General features: G+C 37.0%; 1 protein-coding gene across 5 annotated transcripts in view; it reads left to right on the top strand.

The window, feature by feature from the left end:
- Positions 1-20,348, top strand: part of eci2 (enoyl-CoA delta isomerase 2) — a 90,990-nt gene that overhangs the window by 39,338 nt on the left and 31,304 nt on the right. For 4 of the 5 annotated variants that reach the window (XM_069913502.1, XM_069913499.1, XM_069913501.1 and 1 more), the window contains one exon: positions 16,748-16,936. The exons of the other annotated variant lie outside the window; for it this stretch is intronic. In XM_069913502.1, the coding sequence (XP_069769603.1) occupies positions 16,748-16,936 (189 nt within the window). The remainder of the gene's footprint in view (positions 1-16,747; positions 16,937-20,348) is intronic. 5 annotated transcript variants of the gene reach the window in all.

Genomic DNA, 20,348 nt, shown 5'->3' with positions numbered 1-20,348 from the left:
CTCTCTCTTAAATTCAAAGACTCTGTTTCTACTATTAAGCACTGGCGTTTTGATGTTACATTATTGCAAGATTTAGACTTTGTTAAATTTATGAAAGAACAAATTAACTTTTTCTTTTCAACAAATTACACTACGGAAATTTCTTATGGAATATTGTGGGATACATTCAAGGCTTATATTCGTGGTCAAATTATTTCTTACTCAGTAGCTTTGAAGAAATGCATCAAAAACAAGATTCATCTATTGGTTGAGAAGATTAAAGACATTGATAAGAAATATGTGACTGATCCTACTGAAGAACTTTACAAACAAAGAATTGAACTGCAGATGGGATATAATTTGTTACTTACATCTTCGATTGAAAACCAGCTAATTAGATCTAAATCTGATTTTTATGTGCATAGTGAGAAATCGGGTAAACTGTTGGCTAATCATCTGAAGAATATTTCAGCTAGACGCCAAATTGTGGAGATTCGCAAACAGAATGGAGAACTGACTGTTAACCAGGAAGAGATAAATCAATCTTTCCAAAATTTTTATACATCCTTATATAGTACAGAATCCCCTCAAGACCTTAGTAATATGTTTAATTTTTTAGAACATTTGAAATTCCCAAAAGTATTACCTCAAGATAACTTAGAATTAAGTAAACCCATTTCAGATTCGGAGATCAATAAAACTATTTTCTCACTGAACTCGGGGAAAGCACCAGGTCCCGATGGATATTCTGTGGAATTTTATAAAGCTTTTTCTTCTACTCTCTCTCCCTGGCTGATTAAGATGTTTGATGAATCTATCACATTGGGTAAACTACCACAATCATTTTACAGAGCTACGATTTCTCTAATCTTGAAAAAAAATAAAGACCCGACCGAATGTTCTTCTTATAGACCTATTTCTTTGTTGAATGTTGATTCTAAGATCTTCTCTAAAATTCTAGCGACAAGGCTAGAGAAGATATTACCATATATTATCTCTGAAGACCAGACTGGATTCATTAAAAATCGTTATTCCTCCTTTAATATTAGAAGATTGATGAATATTATTTACACTCCTTCACATAAGTCTTCAGAATGTGTTATTTCACTAGATGCTGAGAAGGCCTTCGATAGAGTAGAATGGCCTTATTTATTTACAGTTCTTGAAATATTTAATTTTAGTCCGATATTTATATCTTGGATTAAATTTCTTTATAATTCCCCAGTTGCCTCGGGTTTTACTAATACCCAAAGATCGCCATATTTTCGATTATTTCGGGGCACCAGGCAAGGGTGCCCCCTTAGCCCTTTATTATTTAACTTAGCTTTAGAACCTTTGGCAATTGCTATCAGAGAAGCACCCAATATTACTGGTATTATTCGTTGCAGGGATATTCATAAAGTATCACTATATGCAGATGATTTATTGTTATATATTTCCAATCCTGAAAATTATATTCCTGCAGTTTTATCTTTATTAGCCCAATTTAGTAATTTTTCGGGATATAAACTGAATTTAAATAAAAGTGAATTATTCCCATTTAATGGATGGGTCCCTATTTATGATAGTTTACCTTTTAAAATAGCTAGAGACCATTTTATATATTTAGGGATTAAGATTACTAAAAAACATAAAGATTTGTTTAGGACTAATTTTTTCCCTCTATTGGACCTGATCGGCAGTTTACTTACCAATTGGTCACCATTATCCCTATCCATGATAGGCCGAATTAATGCTATTAAGATGATGATCTTACCTAAATTTTTATATATATTCCAAGCTATACCTATTTTTGTTCCTAAATCTTTTTTTGATAAGGTCGATTCTAAATTGTCCTCGTATATCTGGCAAAACAAGAATCCTAGATTGGGGAAAAAATATTTACAGAAATCTAAACTAGAGGGAGGGTTGGCATTACCCAACTTTAGAATTTATTACTGGGCAATTAATATTAGTTACTTAAGGTATTGGTTGAATTATTCAGAATTATCTCTAAATCCCCATTGGGTAAATTTAGAAATTAAACCGATACAAAATTTTTCAATTAGCTCTATTTTGGGAGCTGCTCTCCCTTTTACTCTTACTAAATTATATAAACAAATTGATAATCCAATGGCTAAACATACACTACGTGTATGGTTTCAATTCCGGAGATTTTTTGGCCTAAGTCATTTTATCTTGGAAACTCCTATTGTACTAAATTTCCTTTTTCATCCCTCTCTAATTGATCAAGCTTATTTACTCTGGAAAGTTAAAGGTATAACATGCTTTTCGGATTTATTCTTGGATAACTCTTTCATGTCATTTGAACAATTATCCATGAAATATGATTTACCTCGATCTCATTTCTTTCGATACTTGCAGATTAGGAGTTTCTTAGTTTCGACTTTACCCTCTTTTCCCAATCGGGAGACTACGACTGTTTTAGAGGATATACAATATTCAAAATTCCCTCCAAAAGGTGTGATATCTAAATTATATAATATAATTACAAAAATAAATTCTGGGACTTTTGAAAAGTTTAAAAATGATTGGGAAAGAGAACTCAACCTTCATATTTCTAATGAAAATTGGAATAAAATTCTGCGACTGGTAAACTCTTCTTCTCTATGTGCAAAACATTCACTAATACAGTTTAAAGTTGTTCATAGAGCTCATATGTCTAAAGATAAACTCCATCGCTTTTATTCTTATATCGATCCTATATGTGATAAATGTCAATTGGAAATAGCTTCCCTTACACATATGTTTTGGTCCTGTCCCTCTTTACAGAATTATTGGAAGGAAATTTTTTCCATTATATCTACTGTTTTGAATATTGATTTACAACCACATCCCATTACTGCAATTTTTGGATTACCTATGATAGATTTGACTTATTTATCTCTTCCTGCGGATCGTATGATTGCTTTTCTTACACTAATGGCTAGAAGATCTATACTATTAAATTGGAAAGAGGTAAATCCTCCCACTGTTTTCCAATGGTTTACCCAAACTATACTATGTTTAAATTTAGAGAAAATTAGAAACTCTGTCTATGAATCCCCTTCTAAGTTTGAGTTAACCTGGCGACCATTTATTCAATATTTTCATTTGTGGTGAGTTGATCTGGCTCTGTTTTCTTTCTATGATTATGTATGATAATTGGGCTGTAAGATGAGATCGGAGTGATCGGCGTGGTTTAGCTATATCTGTAGGTTTTTTTTTAAAGTTTTTTTTAATTCAGATTTGTTTTTTCTTTTTTGGGGTTTTTTTTTCTCTTTTTTCATATATTGTTATTAATTATATCTTTTTTTAGAGATAGTTCACACCCTAAACTGATCAAAATTTTTTTTATGATATATTTTTATTCTGTAATATTGCTTAATATCTCTGTATTAATTCATTACTTACTATGTATTTTTTTTATATCTCTTTGAACTGTATGTGTTTATAAATTATAATAATAACAATAAAAAGATTGATAAAGAAAGGAGTGATGGTAAATAGTACCCTCAAGGCTGATACTCAGGTAGATGGTGTGGTGAAGAAGGCATTTGGAATGTTGGCCTTCATAAATCGGAGTATTGAATTCAAGAGTAGGGAGGTTATGATGAAATTGTACAAGGCATTGGTGAGGCCAAATTTGGAGTACTGTGTACAGTTTTGGTTACCAAATTATAGGAAAGATATAAACAAAATAGAGAGAGTGCAGAGAAGGTTCACAAGAATGTTGACAGGATTTCAAGGTTTGAGTTACAGGGAAAGGTTGTGCAGACTGGGGCTTTTTTCTCTGGAGCGTAGAAGATTGAGAGGGGACTTGATAGAGGTGTTTAAGATTTTAAAAGGGACAGACAGAGTAAATGTGGATAGGCTTTTTCAATTAAGAGTGGGGGAGATTCAAACTAGAGGGCATGGTTCAAGATTGAAGGGGGAAAATTATAAGGGGAACATGAGGGGAAATTTCTTTAAGCAAAGGGTGGTAGGGATGTGGAGTGAGCTTCCGGCAGACGTGGTCGAGGCGGGATCATTGGTTACATTTAAGGAAAGACTGGATAGTTACATAGGAGAGGACTGGAGGGGTATGGACCGGGTGCTGGTCAGTGGGACTAGGAGGGTGGGGATTTGTTACGGCATGGACTAGTAGGGACGAACTGGCCTGTTCTGTGCTGCAAGTGGTTATATGGTTATCTGGTTATAAAAATGTTCCAATACATGAACCACATCTAAAACAAGAATCCGAATTACTAAATCCATATTTTTTTTAACTTTTCCGGGGTCAAATATAATTGATGTAAAAAAAGTATAATTAACCATCCATGTTGCATATTGGTCAATTTATTACATTGTCTTGCCCAATCTTCTTCAGAAAAAAAATTCTAAATCACTCTCCCATTTAAGTTTAGATTTCTCCCAATCTGTCTTATCCATACTACCTTGTAACAAATTATACATAAGCGAAATATACCCCTTTTACGGTATAGAGGAAATCAAAGATTCAAATCTCGACAAAGTAGGTAAAATCATCTCTCTACCATAATTATCTTTTATCAAAGCTCTAAGCTGATAATACGCAAACAAAGAATTTACAGGTATATCAAATCTTTCTCTCAATTGATTAAAAGAAAGAAATTGCCCCTCTACAAAACAATCTTGTATTGTCTTTATACCTTTAGAATCTCAAATCTTTAAATGATTGTTAAACATTGAAAAAGGAATAAGCTGATTATTATACAGTGGAGTTAAAATAGATCATTTATCTTTCGACCCTAACACCCTATTTTTTTTTAGCCAAATCTTTAATAAATGTTTCAATATCGGCATATCATATTGCTGTAACAAATTCATATTCCAACGAAATATAAATTCATGTATTTCAACCCTAGGAATACACGCCATCTCCACTTTAGCCCAGCTAGGAGGCTGATCTAAATCCATCAATCTACTGATGAACTTCAACTGGGCCGCTTCATAATAATTTTGAAAATGTGGTAGTTATAATCCACCCAATGTATACTTCCATGTAAGTCTATGCAACGTCACTCAAGCTAATTTACCTTTCCATAAAAATTCTCTCACTGGTTTATTCAAATCTTGAAAAAAAAAGCCTTAGAAAGTAAACAAGGTAGTGACTGGAATAAATATTGAATTTGTGGAAAAATATTCATTTTAATACAATTAACCTGACCAATAAAAGTTAATGGAAGATCTTTCCACTTAATCAAATCTGCTTTAATCCATCTTAATATAAGTACGTAATTTAGTTGATATAATGATTGATAATTTCTATTCATAAACACACCTAAATATTTAATTTTACTTGTCCACCTTAATTTTGTAATTGTTTTAAATTCAGAATAATTTCCCACTCCAACTGGTAACATTTCACCTTTATCACAATTAACTTTATAATCCCGATAATTCTCCAAATTTCAACAAACACTCTTACAATTGTTTCAACGACCGTTCCAGTTCCATCAAATATACCAATATGTCATCCACAAATAAATTAATTTTATATTCTTCATTCTTAATTCACATCCCTCTAATTTCTTCATTTTGTCTAATAGCCTGAGCTAACGGTTCAATAACCAAATAAAATAAGGCTGGTGACAATGGGCAGCCCTGTCGAGTTGAACGAGTCAATTTAAATGGTAAAGAAATATGTCCATTCATCACCACCCTAAGCAATCAGTTTCGTATATAAAGCCTTAACCCAACCAATAAAAAAAGGGCTGAATTTAAATTTCTCTAACACCTTAAATAAAAAAATCCCACTCAACCCTATCAAAAGCTTTTTCTGCATCTAATACAACCACCATAGGATGGTTAGATTGCTTTCGATATGCATTGACCAAAGTAATTAATCGAAATATATAATAAAACCTGTTTGATTAATATGTACCAATTTAGGCAAATATTTAGCAAGTCTATTAGTTAATACTTTTACTATAATTTTATAATCCACATTTAATAAAGAAATAGGTCTATATGAAGACACTTTTAATGGATCTCTATCTTTTTTTGGAATAACAGTTATTAAAGCACTGGAACATGATTCTGGTAGCTTCTGATCGTCAGTATCTTGATTCAACACCTCTCCAAATTCATTAGATAAATCATCATTAAAAAATTAATAAAATTCCACAGGAAATCCATCGTCCCCTGGGGACGATGCAACGCCACTCGAGCTAATTTACCTTTCCATAAAAATTCTCTCACTGGTTTATTCAAATCTTGAAAAAAAAAGCCTTAGAAAGTAAACAAGGTAGTGACTGGAATAAATATTGAATTTGTGGAAAAATATTCATTTTAATACAATTAACCTGACCAATCAAAGTTAATGGAAGATCTTTCCACTTAATCAAATCTGAATAGCTTCCTTAATTTCAAAATCCGTAAATGGAGATTCCAATTCCTGAACATCAATTCCATCTAATACCGGTAATTTTAATTTAGATAAATAAGAATCAATAAAGCCATCATCCTGTTTCCCCTCAGAAGTATATAATTTTTGATAAAATGAATTAAATTGGTCATTAATTTCCTGAGGCTTATGTTATTATTGAATTCTTCTTAACAGCATTAATAGTCTGAGACGTCTGTTCAGCTTTCAATTGCCAAGTAAATACCTTATGAGCTCTTTCTCCCCAACTCATAATTACGTTTAGATCGATTAATTAAGTGTTCAAACTGATACATTTGTAAAGTATTATAACACAACTTCAACCTCTCCAATGCAATTTTTTTTATCTGTTTCCCCTTTCTGAAAGTCCTTCTCTAACTCAGCAATCTTATTTTCTAACTCTAAACTTTCTGCCATATATTGTTTCTTAACTTTCGTAGAATAACTAATGACCTGCCCTCTCAAATAAGCTTTTAAAGCATCCCATATTACAAAATGACTATCCACAGAATTAACATTTTCATTCAGAAATAAAGAAATCTGTTCTTTAACAAAAGAAACAAACTGTTTTTTTCAATAACATTGCATTAAACCTCCATCTAAACGACAGACGCACTATCTCCGAACTTTCACAAGAAAAAAGTAATTATGAATTATCTGATATAACTACTTTTATATTTAGCTCGTAATACTCTACCTTGTAAATGCACTGATACCAAAAATAAATCAATTCTAGAAAATGAATCATGTCTTGAAGAATAACAAGAAAATCCTTCTCTGTAGGGTTAACTTTTCTCCAAATATCCACCAAATTTAAATCTTTCATTAACGCATTAATTTGTGTTCCCATCTTTGATTTCCTTATACTTTTTGGATTTCTATCCAATAAAGGGTCGAGAACACAATTAAAATCACCACCAACTAAAACATTTTCATTAGCTTGAGTTAACAATAAAAATCCTGCTGAAATAAACCGTTCATCATCTATATTCGGGGCATAAAGATTCAACAAAGTCCACAATTCAGCAAAAAATTTATAATTCACTCTTAATACTTTACCAGAATACCCCTCTAAAGATTCCAATTCAAAGGGTAAATTTTTATGAATTAAAATCGTTACTCCTCTTGCCTTAGAATTAAAAGAAGAGAAAACATGAGCAACCCAATCCCTTTTCAATTTCAAATGTTCTTTCTAAGTCAAATGTGTTTCTTGTTTAAAAAAAAGCAATATTAATTTTCATTTTTTAATATAAACCAATATTCTCTTTCTCTTAATTGGATTATTTAACCCCTGTACATTAAAAGTTGCAAAATTCAATTGAGACATCTTTTTTTAATTACTAATATAATTATACACTATAAAATAACACTCCCCTCTCAAAAAACTCACTCAAAAAAGAAAAAGAAAGTAAAAATAACAAAACAAAAAAAAACCACCCAAGGTAGTAATACCTTAAAAGACTGGGTGTGGTAAACCAACCAGTGGTAGATTACTGTCAAAGTTTTCAGTGTCATCCACCCCCGCCCCAGCCAGATATGTATTGATTATTTAATCAAACACAATCAAATATAGTCCAACCCAATGATTCCAAGCCCAAAGACTGCTCCAGATCTTCAACATCAAGAAGACTCTGTCCGTGTCATCTCTTCTTTCTTTCCATTCTTTCCATTTCCATGTCCATTTCCATTCACTCTCTTCTTAGGAGGTAATGGAGGAGAAGATCCATTTCTTCGCAATTCCGGCAAAGAGTTGGCAAAAACCAAAGCATCACGATCATTCTCAAAAAATTGAGATTGAAAATTTCCATAGAAAACCTTCAAAATTGCAGGATAACGAAAAGCAAACATGTAACCTTTTCGCCACAAAACGTCTTTAGCCGTATTAAATTCTCATCGTCTTCTAATAACCTCTTGACTCAAATCAGCATAAAAGAACACCCTATTATGTTGAACCATTAATGGAGATTGATTGTGTCTTGCATTCTGTACTGCCATATGTAAAATCATTTCAAGATCTTGATATTTAAAACAACGAATCAAAACTGCTCTCGGTGCTTGTCCTGGAAGTGGTTTTCTTCTCAGAGCTCTATGAACCCTATCCAATTCCAAACCTTCAGGGAAAAACTCTTTACCCAACACCTCTGGATCCAGTGCTTAAAAAATTTTATAGGGTCAGCACCTTCCTCTGGAAGACCAACTATTTTCACATTATTCCTCTGACTTTGATTTTCCAACGAATCAATCTTCTGAATCTCTTTTCTGAATCCTCCAATCTACAAAAGAACCTTCCACTTTTTCCATATTTTCTCTATTACATTCTACCCGAGTTTGACACTCAGAAAAAGCTGTTTCAATTTTCTTAAAATTATCTTGCACAGTGTCTACTGATTATATACATTTATTAATATCACTTTTAACTAGTCATTTCCTGTTTAACACAAAATATTCATTTTTATTTTCATCTCCATAAATCCTTGAGTCATTTGAGTTGATATTTGTTTTGACATATGCATTTGCTGTATTTGACCAGCAATCCCTTCCAAAACAATAAACACTGAATCCAGTCCAGATTCCACTTCCACTTTTTGAGATTCACCCTCTTTAACAGCAAGCTCCTCCTCCTGGACGTATTTCAATAAGGAAGTTCCTCTTCTTCCTCAGTCAGCACAGTTCCTTTAACTGAATGGCTACGGGTCTGGACACCCGATGCCGGCACCCCGACCTCTTCGGGATGCCAGCTGCTCAGGTTCCCCCACAGCGCTAATTTTTTCCAGCAGCTTCCAGGCCCGCAATGCCACATGCAGGCCAGACGAAGCCGTCGGATACGCAGAGGCGTCTTCACGAGGACGCGGGTCGGCAACGGCCAAACTCACTGATGTGCCGGCGCCATCTTGCGAATGCAGGATCGGCGCTGGAGTCAAAGTTGAACGGGCTGGTGTCCTCTGAGGCTTGGAGACTCCCAGCAATGACTCCATGGATTCAGCTATGCAGGTCAGCCTCAATTCTTCTGCACTTTTATATAGTAATTTTTTCTGAAGCTGAGGTTTGAGCTTTTTCCACATTAGATGCCATCATAAAGCACTGTTATTTAAATAACTGTAAATCTTATTTTTAATCACTTTTATACTATTAAAAAACCGGGTATTTAATGATCCAGCTGGGGAGAGGTGGAACACACGTCTTCCTTGTACACCATCTTGCCATGCCCCCCCATAATTTCATCATCTTAAAGAAGATAACGAAATTAACATTTCTAGACTAATTGAAACTTATTCCAGTCAATCATTTTTTTTCTCATCCTGTTGCCTGTGGTATACCGATGGTCCAATGTGTCTTGCTGAAGAAAAATATTACTGATATAGCAAACGAGTTCTATGCAAAACAGGGATGTAAATTTTTACAACAAAAATCCCCAAAATATTCTCAAACATTTTGCCACAAAAATGGAAGTACTGTAAATGATTTGGGAAGGTGTTCAAGCTTGTTATCGCCTCCACGAGGTGTCCCTCGATTTGTTTGTGGTTGTCCACAATAAGTAAAGAATAAAGTTGGTCTATGCTGAAAAACGAAGAACCAATAACCTAAGTAGCTGAAAACAGACAGATAGTTAAGAGGACGGATAGGGGATTCTGCGGACGCAGCAAGGAGAATCGGATGGTGGTTTGCCTCCCTGGTGCCAGGGTCCGGGATGTTGTTGCTCGTGTCCCAGATATCCTAAAGTGGGAGGGACAGGAGCCAGAGGTCGTGGTACATGTAGGTACCAATGACATAGGGAGAATTAGAGAAGAGGTCCTAAAAAGTGAGTACAGGCAGTTAGGTAGGGAGTTAAAAAGAAGGACCGCAAAGGGGGTAATCTCTGGATTACTCCCTGTGCCACGTGACAGTGTGAATAGAAATAGAATGAGGTGGAGGATTAACACATGGCTGAAGGGGTGGAGTAAGGGGCAGGGTTTTAAGTTTCTGGATAACTGGGACCTTTTTGGGGGAGATGTGACCTGTACAGTAAGGACGGGTTACACTTAAATCCCAGGGGGACCAAAATCCTGGCAGAGGTATTTGCTAGGGCTACTCAGGATCCTTTAAACTAGAATGGTTGGGGGGAGGGAACAAAATAGTACAGAGCAGTAAGGAGAAGGTTAGAATGCAAACAAAGAAAGTTTGTAGTAAGTATTTGAATATGGATGGGCAGGTGATAGAGAAGGGAAATGCTCTGGAAGAAGATGAAGGGCAATTGGCAGGAAAAGTAAATAATGTTGTTATTAAAGATGAGGGAAAACAGGGATTAAAAATTGGGAAATCTCTGAAATTCATATATTTTAATGCCAGGAGTATTGTAAAAAAGGTTGATGAGCTGAAGGTGTGGATTGATACTTGGAAGTATGATGTGGTAGCGATTAGTGAGACATGGTTGCAGGAGGGATGTGATTGGCAACTGAATATCCCTGGGTTTCGTTGTTTTAGGTGTGATAGAGTCGGAGGGGCAAGAGGAGGTGGGGTTGCATTGCTTGTCAGGGAAAATATTACAGCGGTGCCTAGGAAGGATAGATTAGAGGGCACATCCACGGAGGCTATTTGGGTGGAACTGAGGAGTAGGAAAGGAGAGGTTACACTTGTAGGGGTGTATTATAGACCACCCGGAGGGGACCGAGACCTAGAGGAGCAAATCTGTAGGGAGATAGTAGATATTTGTGATAAGCACAGGGTTGTAATTATGGGAGATTTTAATTTTCCACATATAGATTGGGAAACACATTCTGTGAAAGGACTGGATGGGTTAGAGTTTGTGAAATGTGTGCAAGATAGTTTTTTACAACAATATGTAGAGGTGCCGACCAGAGAAGGAGCAGTGTTAGATCTACTGTTGGCAAATGGGATGGGTCAAGTGACGGAGGTTAGTGTTGGCGAGCACTTCGGGTCCAGTGATCATAATGTCATCAGCTTCAATGTCATTATGGAAAGAGAAAAATCAGGACCAAGGATTGAGGTTTTTGATTGGGGAAAAGCTAGATTTGAGGAGATGCGAAAGGACTTGCAGGGTGTGCATTGGGACAATTTGTTTTATGGGCAGGATGTAGTAGAGAGATGGAAGTCTTTTAAAGATCAGATTTTGAGAGTGCAAAAGCTTTATGTTCCTGTTAGGTTAAAAGGAGGGGCAAAAGGTTTGAGAGTGCAGTGGTTTTCAAGGAATATTGGAAACTTGGTTCGAAGAAAAAGGGAGGCGTACATTAGATATAAGAAGCATGGAGTTAAGGAGATGTTTGAAAGATACATTGAATGTAAGAGGAATCTTAAGAGAGGAATTAGGAAAGCTAAAAGAAGGTACGAGAAAACTATGGCAAGCAGGGTGAAAACTAATCCAAAAGAGTTCTACAAATATGTTAATGGTAAGAGGAAAGCTAGAGACAAAATTGGTCCCTTAGAAAATCAGAGCGGAAAACTGTGTGTGGAGCCTAGAGAAATGGGGGAGATATTGAACAGTTTATTTTCTTCGGTATTCACTAAGGAGAAGGATATTGGGAGATGTGAGATAAAATAAGCAAATTGGGTAAATATGGGGAATATAGAGATTACAAAAGGTGTAGTTTTAAGGCTTTTGAAGAATATAAAGGTGGATAAGTCTCCGGGACCAGACGGGATCTTCCCCAGGACATTGAGAGAAGTGAAGGAGGAAATAGCAGAGGCTCTGGCGGTAATTTTCCAAATGTCATAAGATATGGGGATAGTGCCGGAGGATTGGCGCATTGCGCATGTGGTTCCGTTATTTAAAAAGGGTTCAAGGAGGAAGCCTGGCAACTATCGGCCTGTAAGTTTGATGTCTGTGGTAGGTAAATTAATGGAGAAAATTCTTAGAGATAGTACTTATAAACATCTGGATAGACAGGGTCTGATCAGGAGCACTCAACATGGATTTGTGGGAGGAAGGTCATGTTTGACCAATCTGATTGAATTTTTTGAAGAGGTGACTAGGAATGTGGATGAGGGTAGCGCAGTGGATGTTGTCTATATGGACTTCAGTAAGGCCTTCGATAAGGTACCACATGGAAGGTTAGTTAGGAAGGTGTAGTCTTTGGGTATAAATTTTAAGATAGTCAAATGGATTGAACATTGGCTGAAGGGAGAGGCCAGAGAGTGGTAGTGGATAATTGTCTGTCAGGTTGGAGGCCAGTGACCAGTGGTGTGCCTCAAGGATCTGCATTGGGCCCATTGTTGTTCGTTATATACATTAATGATCTAGATGATGGGGTGGTGAATTGGATTAGTAAATATGCAGACGATACTAAGATAGGTGGAATAGTGGATAATGAAGAAGGTTTTCAAGGATTGCAGAGGGATTTGGGCTGCTTAGAAAAGTGGGCTGAAAAATGGCAGATGGAATTTAATGCTGATAAGTGTGAGGTGCTTCATTTTGGTAAGAAGAATCAGAATAGGACATACATGGTAAATGGGAGAGCATTGAGGAATACAGAAGAGCAGAAAGATTTAGGAGTAACGGTACATCGTTCCCTGAAGGTAGAAACTCACGTGAATAGGGTGGTGAAGAAGGCTTTTAGTATGCTGGCCTTTATCAATCATTGCATGGAATATAGGAGTTGGGAGGTGATGTTGAGATTGTATAAGACGTTGGTGCGGCCTAATTTGGAGTTCTGTGTGCAGTTCTGGTCGCCTAATTATAGGAAGGATATAAACAGAGTGGAGAGAGTGCAGAGAAGGTTTACCAGAATGATACCTGGGTTTAAGCATCTAGAGTATAGGGAGAGATTGGACAGATTAGGTCTTTAATCTTTGGAGCGTAGAAGGTTGAGAGGGGATTTGATAGAAGTATTTAAGATTATGAAAGGGATAGACAGAGTGAATGTGGATAGACTATTTCCGTTAAGAGGAGGAAAGATTAAAACAAGAGGACATGAGTTAAGAATTAAGGGGCAGAGGTTTAGAGGTAACATGAGGGGGAACTTCTTTACTCAGAGTGTGGTAGCCGTGTGGAATGATCTTCCGGGAGAAATAGTGGCGGCGGAGTCAATTGTATTATTTAAGAAAAGGTTGGACAGGTATATGGATGAGAAGAAGATGGAGGGTTATGGGCATTGTGCAGGGAGGTGGGACTAGAAAGGGGTGTTTGGTTCGGTGCGGACTAGAAGGGCCTAATGGCCTGTTTCCGTGCTGTAATTGTTATATTATGTTATATATATTAAGTAGAATTACAAGTTTCATCAGAAACTTAAAAATGGGGAAGAGATTGGAAGTAGCAAAGTGAAGGCCATTTGTTCCCTTGTGTTGCTCAGTCATTCATTATCACTGCTGATTTTTAAAAATCTCAGTGCCAGATTTCTGCATATCTTTTTAATATTTATTTTTTTGAATGAATGAGCTTCCGCAGCCATCTTGAGTAAAGAATTCCAAAGATTTCACTGTCATCCAGGTGAAGGAATTCCATCCTTTTATTTTAGGATTGTGTTGCTTGATTCCAAACACCATAGCCAGAGAGTATAGGACTAATCTGCTTAATCACCTGAACCTCATATTACAGTCTTCATATTACTCATGTATCAAACCTACCATCCCAGGAATCACACTTTGCTACACACCATCCCTAAGACAGGGAGAAAAAAATCTAAAGACACTACTGGAGATGCCCTCTTAGCAGGGTTTTTTTTAATTAGAGCAAGATGTCTTCACTCTTGTACTCAAATCCTCATGAAAATAAAGGCAATGTTTTGTATGCATTTTTCTCAGCTTTTGAGAACAATGGCATCCAAATTGTTTTCCTCACATCTACTAAGCTTTGTATCATCTGCAGATTTTGGCATATTATGCTTGATCCTTTCTTGATATAGGTGAACAGTTAAGGCCCAACATCAATCCCTGCTGTATCTGCTGAACACAGTTTGCAGCCTGAAAACCACTCATTTATTCCTCTTGTTTTCTGTCTCTTGTTCTCATTCTACAGCAATATATTATCTGCAATGCCTGTAAACATATCTATACTGTCATTGGTTGCCCATACACCAACTTTGTGACACACGTAAATCTTGTTGATTCTTTCTACAGAAAGTTCCTTTGTTATGAGCCCAGAGGGCCCATTATCCCAGCAGCAATAGATATTCACCAAGATAAATGGTTACTTAAACAAAAGTTGCTTTTAATTATCTTTAAACATGAAAATAGAATCAAGCTTTAACTTATCACTATTGACTTAACCTAACTTAACCCCCTTCTAATTCTAATCACACTTGTATGTAATGTTACAAGATCAAACCAGCAACCACAAAGAAGGCATATCACACAGGGATAAAGATGAACAATTATTTTATTAACAAAATTTTACCTTCAAACTTAAATTCAAAATTCTAAATCCCCCCCCCCACCCCTCTTTATAACAATGTCCACCAGTTAATATACAAATTTATATAACAGTGTAAAACTGATAAATTCCCCAGCCTAAGTATAACATATAATCAAAGTCTAGGTTATATTCCAAACCAGCCCACAGGAAAAAAAACTTAGACACAAAACAAACAAGACTCACAAAACTTCAATTGCAATCGAAGTAAAGATCGTAAACAAAATTCAGTTTGTTTGGTAAACTGAAGCCAAAAGATCTTTTAGAGAGAGAGAGAGAGAGAGAGAGGGTACAAAATTCGAAGTGGTCTCCTTGTGGTGCTCGCAGAGAGAGAGAAAAAAATATGGCTTGGTCCGGATCCTTTTGGCTGCCTTCTGAATTATCATTTTTTTTAAATGCCCAACATTCCAAACTGCCTCTTAGAAAATGACTCATGCTTGGGCTTCCTTTCATTCTACAGCCACACCCAGTCGTGGTTTGTCTTCCAAATCCAGAAATTTCTAGATCATCTTTTGTACATGCTCAGTCTGTCTCTCACTCACTCTCTCTCACTCTCAGCAGTCCACCTTCACCTTGGCTCTCAAAGGCAAACTGTCACTTTTTAAGGCAAAACCACGCAACATGTAGGTCAATACATAACACATAACTCTATTCACCAAGACAAATGGTTACTAAAACAAAAGTTGCTTTTAATTATCTTTAAACATAAAAACAGAATCATACTTTAACTTATCACTACTGACTTAACTAACCTAACTTAACTCCCTTCTAATTCTAAGCGCACATGTATGTAATGTGTGTGTAAATTCAGAAAGGTTCTTTGCTTCACAGTCCAATCTCACTTCTCATTCCTCCATGTTCACTGGTTGCAGGCAATCTTTATACTGTGCACAGAATTTAACATGTAAAAAGTTCATCAGGCTTTGGTGCTTGAAAGGTAAATGGTTACTACTCAGGAAGGGCTTTAACCAGGCAGTCTTCCAAATGGGGTGTCCACAAGCTTGCCAGCTTGTCCTATTCCAGTCCCAGCTACTTCTGCTGGCTGTAACACTGTGGAAGTGATCTGTGTGTGTGTGTGTGTGTGTCTCTCTCTCCCCTCTCTCTCTCTCTCTGAGAGAAAGCCTGTTTGACTCTCTCTGCTTGCAAAGCCACATTACTCTCTTAGAACAACAAGTTCTCTTCCAGACATTCTGCAGCTCCAGCAAGATTTTTCATCTGTTGCCTTTCATAAACAAAAATCCATTAGTGAAGTCTCTTGAGCACTCTTCAAAGCTCTTTCAAAAGCTGTGAGGCCCCGATATGTCTAGCATGGGGCAGAGCTCCAGTATTTTAAATCTGTTTTAAAGTATTTGTATGTAACCTACTCTACAAACCTTTCCCAACTTATCTCCCAAAATCATAACTATATACTCTTGTCACCCTTGTTCAGCATCTAGTATATTTGTGTGCCTCCTACATACACTGACTCATTTCTCAATAAAATATGACAAAACTATCTAATTTTTAACCACCTGATAATATGGTCCATTTAAAACTTTTGCCACTTCATTGGAACACTATACAATAATTTAGTATAATTCCACCAGTATCAGACACAAAATTATCTGTCTTCATTGCAAATTGCACCTAAAAAGCAAGCCCTCATTTACTAACTGCTTAAATTTAAATTGGTTACCTTGACATGCTAAATATTACAATTACTGACATTTTAGAGAATGAATGCATGTACTGGGGAAATTATTTAAAATTTGAATTTGTAATATTTTATGCTCTACCTTATTACATGCAGGAGCCTTCCAAAGAAGCATGCATGCATTGGTTTCCCCAGGCAGCACAGATTAAACACAGTTTTTGTGGTGCCATGGCATTTGGGATTTGATTGAGCAACTCTAACTACTTGGATTAGAAGATTATATCGAACAACAAAATTTACATTTTTCACTAAAATTATGACCATTTTCATTTAAAAAAATATAGAATTCCAGTATGTATATGATATGGAAATAAATGTTGAGCCAGTGGTAATAATTTTTTCTTTGAAGGAGGAAGCTAGACAGAAATACGTGGATCTTGTACAAACACTGGATTCCACAGAGGTACCCCAGCAGCGTAAAGCCACTGCCACAGAAGATGTGAAGTCATCATTCCAGACACTAATTGTCACAACTGAAAACAACATCACAACTATTATGCTAAACAGGCCAGCCAAAAAAAATGCAATTTCATTTACGGTAAGGACTTGTTGACACAGGCGTCTGCATATGCTGGAATCCCAAGCAAAAAAATTCTGCTGGAGGAACTCTGGTCAAGGGACGTCACTGGGGCAAAGAGAATTGTCAATGTTTCAGATCAAAATACTGTACATAATCGTGTTAAAACATTGACAATTCCCCTTTCTCCCTCTGATGATGTTGACCTGCTGAGTTCCTTCAACAAATTGTTGATTAATTGGTTTATTAGATTTTAGTGGTAGCAAATAATTTTGTCCAACTTCTATGTTGGTGTTTTGCTGAAATTCAGTTGATGTCAATAGAATGCACATTTCAATTAATTCAGTAGGTTTAAATCTTTCACACAATTCCATGTTTTCAAATTATCCCTCCAGTCAGGTTTCCAACCCTCTCACAACATTAAAACAGTCCTACTAGGGGTCACATGATAGAGTAGTGGCTGGTTAAGGAAAACCAGCCCTCCACAGAGAAAGTTGGAAAAAAAGGTAGAAAAACAAGGCAGAGAAGAAAAATGTAAAAAGAGTCACAAGAAGAACTTGAAGGTGGCTCCAAAGAAGGAAAAGATTACAATGCCAAGTAAAGAAGGGATAAAGAAATTGCCAGAGAACTCTCCCCAAGAGGATGGCCCGAGCAGTGAAGCCGGTGAGCACGCAGCTGGGCGGCTATGTCCCGCAGGGTGGTCTCAAACATTGGCTTGCAGAGCCTGAAAAAGAAATGCCAGAGTGCCAGTGCAGTACGCATTGTAGAGAGGACGCCAACAGCAAGATGCTGACTTGGCAATGGGAGAGGCTGCAGAGAAGACACTGATAAAAGCAATATCAACACGGAGCCAAGAAATAGAGCTAGAGAAAGCAGATCGAGAGGAAGATAAAGACTTACAAGAAAAAATACAAGATTTTTAAAAAAACAGAAGCAGATGATTGATAAGGAATATTTTTACAGTCAAATAAAGATTCCAATGGAAGCAATAATGGCTGAGCTCAGTACTATTTAAAAAAAACCAAGAGACAGATGTAAAAATGCAAAGAATGGAGAATGCTATGGCAAACATGAGAAAATGAAGTGGAAGACAGAGTGATAGGTGTGGAAATGGAGGTGAATGAGTTAAGAAAAAAATTGGAAGATAGAGGTAAGGAGATTAAGAAAACACAAGATTTTTTTGGCCCAAAAAATTGACATTTGAGAGATTTTCAGCAGACGTAATAATATTTTTTAAAAAGTGGGCCTGAAAGAAGGTGAAGAAGTGACAACTATAAAAGGATTTATAAAAAGATGGATCCCACAGATCTTGGGAGTGGAAGAACTCCAAGAAAAAAATAGAAATTGAAAGAACCCACAGAGCATTGGTGCCAAAGCCATAAACACAGCAGAAACCACGTTCCATACTAATAAAATTACTACGATATACAGCAAGGGAGAAAATATTGGAACTGGGAATGAAAAGAGTGAAAGAAAATAAATTTAATAAATAATTTTTTTTTTAATTGGAGTACAATGGGGAAAAAATATTTTTTTAATCAGATATTGGCTTTAAAATTTTAAAGAAGCGAAAGGAGTTTAATTTTGCAAAAATTGTGCTATGGAAAAAAGGTTATAACTTTGTGTTACAGCATCCAACAATGTGGAAGATATTCATTCCTCGTGGATAAAATAGACTGTTTTCAGACCCAGAAGAAGCTTGTCGCTTTGCAGACCAATTACCAAATAAGCAACAAGAAGAGGAGTAAAGGAAGTACTAAAAAGACTGTTAAGATAATGTATATAAATAAGTTGGCATGGTAATAGTTTGAGTGCAGACGTTTAAGAAAAAAATAAGTTATATCAAAAAAGGCTTTGTTATATTTTTAAGAATTGATATATAGTGATTTCTCTGAGGGAGGGCTGGGAAGAGGGGAAGATCTGCCCACTGTGAAATCTGTTGACATTTGCAGTGCATACTGCAACCCATGTAGAAAAGGGAGTTGTGGTTGTTTTGCGAGATGGTAAGGGCAATTCAGTAAAGGGGGATTTAATGTTGTTTTCTTTAATAGTATTCTTTGGTTTTCTTATGGTTTTTGTTATTTTTCTATTAGTTGTATCATTGCATATAGTAAAAAGTAACAATATTAAAAGTGCTTTTAGAAGAGGGGTGATGGAGGGGTTGAAGAGGTTGGAGAGAGATGAGAACTGATGGGTAATATGAGTACATTGAACTCTATGACTATTAATGGAATTCACAATCAAATTAAGAGAAAAAAGTTACTGACACTACGTAAAAAGGAGAAAATAGACATAGTATTTATACAAGAAACACACTTAACTGAGTTAGAACACCGCAAACTGAAAAGAGACTGGGTAGGTTATGTAGTACAATTCAAAAGCCAGGGGAGTTGCTATATTAGTTAATAAGAATCTGCCAATTAAGATAAAGAAAGTAATAACAGACCCAGCAGGTAGATATGTAATGATGTTGTGGCAGGGCACATCTCTGAGAGCGAACCGGCCCCGCTTGTATCGCCATGCTGGCAGGGCAGCTGCAGAAAGATGGCACCGTAGGAGTTTGTTGATTGCCTCGTGGCTTAGGCCACAGCTTACGCCCAGAGCAATGTGGCGTCGTCACCACTGTGCGGGGAGGAACTCCCGTTTGTCTTAAAGGGGCGCCCACGAAATTCAAATAAACAGTTCAACTGAAACCTCCACCATGTCCAGTGGTGTGTTTCTGTATATATAGCAGCCGCTACATTGGTGACCCCGCAGAGCCCAAACTTTATCTGGTCTCTAACCATGGATTCGTCGGCAATCAGCGCTATCTCCATGAAACGCCCCCACCCGCCCCCCCCGACCCATTGACCATGCACGTGATTCAGGCAGGCGGATGCGTAGTTCCATCACAGACAGACCACCTCTGACTCCACAATGTTCTACCATGTGGTGAGCGCCCTTGATGAAGAAACCGTGGCCAGAGTGGATGACCTGATCCACAGTCCTCCAGGGGAAGGCAAGTATGTGGCCCTCAAAGCTCTCCTCCTCGGCACCTTTGGTCTCTCCTGTCAGCAGCGCTCGGCCAGGCTGATGCACCTCGTTGGGCTGGGGGACAGAGCCCCGTCCACACTAATGGACGAAATGCTCGCACTGGCAGAAGGCCACAAACCCTTCCTGATGTTTGAGCAAGCCTTCCTGGAACAAATGCCAGAAGACAAAGCTACTAGCAGACGAGGACTTCTCGGACCCCTGGAAGGTCACACCCCGCGTCAATGTGCGTGGCGAACCAAATAGGAGAATGAGGCCGCAATGAATCGGGTCACCTGCCTTGGACCCAGATCACCACAGCCCGCCCCCAGGCAGAAACCGGAGGAGCACCAAACCATCTGATGTTTCTACCACTAACGCTCATACCAGGGAAACGATCAGGCCAGCCGCCACTGATAGCTAC

The sequence above is a fragment of the Narcine bancroftii genome, chromosome 1 (genome assembly GCF_036971445.1).
Source record: "Narcine bancroftii isolate sNarBan1 chromosome 1, sNarBan1.hap1, whole genome shotgun sequence".
Taxonomy (NCBI): Eukaryota; Metazoa; Chordata; class Chondrichthyes; order Torpediniformes; family Narcinidae; genus Narcine; species Narcine bancroftii.
The sequence above is the reverse complement of the archived record's forward strand: the minus strand, read 5'-3'. Positions and strand labels throughout refer to the sequence as shown.